At 41.7% G+C, this 2712-nt stretch overlaps 1 protein-coding gene across 1 annotated transcript; it reads right to left on the bottom strand.

Annotated features, from left to right (window-relative positions):
* Window positions 1-286: 286 nt before the first annotated feature.
* Window positions 287-2066, bottom strand: SARC_11684 (hypothetical protein; the record flags this gene model as incomplete). Its single annotated transcript, XM_014294225.1, has 1 exon — window positions 287-2066. A coding segment is annotated over exon 1 (1404 nt), but the record flags the coding sequence as incomplete, so codon positions are not given.
* Between the last annotated feature and the right edge of the window lie 646 nt (window positions 2067-2712).

Raw genomic sequence — 2712 nt, 5'->3', positions numbered from 1 at the left:
ATTTAATAATATACAAAAATATATAGTAATATAATAATATAATAATATATATGTGTTATGTGTGTGTGTGTTTGTCATTATCTATTTGTGTCACCATGTGTAAAGTTGAAAATACAAACACTCCCATTAGATGACTTTCATTTTTAATACATCATTACCTCGTAAACGAAGAATTTGGTTGAGCTACATTTGTGTGTACTGATTTAGTTGCAAAACATTGTCACCTAAAAGTCCGTCAACACAAGCTCTACACACAATCTAATAGTGCACCAGATTCGAAACATACCTCGTAAACCTGATCAAACATCGAGAATGTCACATTCCGGACAGCCCCAGTCATCTTTTGATGCGTGTGTGAGTGTTCTGTTGAACATCCTGTCAGACACAACTTCGCATTTTCCATATACGAGTGTGTGGGAAGACTACTAGCCACCTTGGACGGGCGGATAAAGCTCACGACGGGGTCTGAGCTGAGCGACGGCGATCTGCTTCTGGGCACGGTAGGCGAGAGGTAGCTTTTGTCGCATAGACTTGTACTGTCTGCCTCTAAAGTCTTCCTATTGGGTGATTTAAATTGAATATTCATCGCAGCGGTATGCTTGCTGCTCGAACTGTTTTCTATCGACAGGCTCGGTAATAAAGCAGCTAAATCTATTTCATTATCCCAGCTCTCAACCCCTTCTATACTACTAGTCTGTGTGTCTGCTCCTATGCTCGAATTCGAGTGCACGTTGCCAAGCATCCGTGCGTCGCCTGCAATAGATACGCCCGTGAGTGAGTCTCCACTGCTAACTGCAAATATAGGTGCAGAAGGGTACTTCAGCCTCTGCAGCGGTTTGTGTGGCTGCTTCATGTCCTGCGGCATGTATAATTTATCAGTAAGCTGAGTTCTATCGCTTGTTTGTGCATAGCTAGACTTCATATCCTGCTCTCTCTCCTCCTCCGACTGCCCCGCTGTTGTCGTGCGTGCTGCGGTATCATTCGGGGTCATTGGCAACTTATCCCCATTGTACAGAGCATTCGATTGATTCTCAGGTACAATTCCTGACGCTATCACACGCGCTCCTCCTACTTGCGCTAGATCGTGTAGCTGGCTCAGTTTCCTACCTACAGGTGCGGGTCGCGTATCTCCCACGCCACCCGACGATGTGGCTTTATTCTTGTCTATATGTATGTTTGTGATTGTATCTATGTTTCCGGGAGTGTTCCGCTTAAGTTCATCCATCTCATCAGCCGCATGTATGTGCGAGCTTCTCTGTGTGCCCGGACTTATATCACAATATACTCCACCTTGACTTGTGTCCCTCAGTTTACTGTCTTGTACCTTGACCCCCCTGAAGCCAGTATTGGGTGTCACTTTCTGGTGAACTACATGCTCAAAATTGGTTGGAACCGAATTGGTTTGTTGTAGTCGGGAAGATATATATCTGGATTCCAAACCAGCGCCCTTCTTATTCATAGCGCTGGTTGGCCCTATGCCTCTACCCATACCACTACCTACCACTTTACCATTCAGTAGATTGGTAGACACACGTCTCGCGAGCAATGTATGTGTGCTATCTGCCTGTGCTATAGACGAGATGTAGTCCTTGTGCTGTCTTTTAAGGGCATTTGGCGTAGTGTCACCGGACAATATACCTCTACTTATATTTACTTCCCCTGGTGTTGGTTGTTGTATTGAGTTGGACATAGTTATGAGATGACACGGTATACACAGCTCTCACCGTCTGTCGGTATTAATCGTACTTATTCCTGAAATCAAGTGCGTGTTGTCATTCAGGCGATCATTTAACATGCATCTAACTCACTTTTTATCCGTACTTCTTTCACAAAATCCAACAGACCAGCTAGAACGCAGCCATCAAAAACCCGTTGGTACCTGATTTCGGAACTTTCGTGCGCTTACAACCCACTTGTAATATGTGTGTGTGTAGCATGCATTCAGCCCATCCGTTAGTGATAGCTCTTACATACCAAACCCGTGTACTCTATCTAACCAAGATCTCTTGATGCGCGCGACTGTATTATAATAGCTTGTATGCAAATAATAGTAATCTTGGGTGGCTATGTATGAAATCAAACCAAACTACTTTCGTGTACGGCCCTGAATAATAAATTTAAGTATTTTAAAAGTGCATATCTGTGGGGAGTATGACTGACTGTGCGCAGTGCGGCTGGGTATACTGTACCATTTTTGTTATAAAAAAAAGCCTTGCAGCCTCTCAGGCTAAATATGTAGTCCACCACCAGTACATCAAAATAATCCTCCATATTTACACCCTGTTCCTTTATTTTAGGCAGCAAAGGGATTGAGGTATTTAGAACATTATTGAATAAAATATATATGGTACCAAATTATTTAGCCTGTCGTTTACTGTGGATCTATGCAACCAGCAGTATAGGGTGCAACATGTTCCTGATTGATACATTCAGGTATGGTAAAATACTGAATATAATATATTATAGAACAGTCCGTATTTGTTATTTGATTCAGCTATTCTGTTCTAAATGTATAGAGTGAGTGAATAGAAACCTTCATTTAAAAAAATTCTAAATGAACGACTACTCCTTATTGGAATGAGAGATTATTTGTAGAATTGTTATACCAATTGAAATCGAGAATTCCAAGGATCTGAACACCTAAAAATAAAGCATAAAACCTTTGCGAAATACTATAATAAATATGCTATATAAACGTACTCTTAGAGCTCT

The sequence above is a fragment of the Sphaeroforma arctica genome (genome assembly GCF_001186125.1).
Source record: "Sphaeroforma arctica JP610 unplaced genomic scaffold supercont1.1820, whole genome shotgun sequence".
Taxonomy (NCBI): domain Eukaryota; class Ichthyosporea; order Ichthyophonida; genus Sphaeroforma; species Sphaeroforma arctica.
Note: the sequence above shows the minus strand (reverse complement) of the source record. Positions and strands in the feature narration are given on the sequence as shown.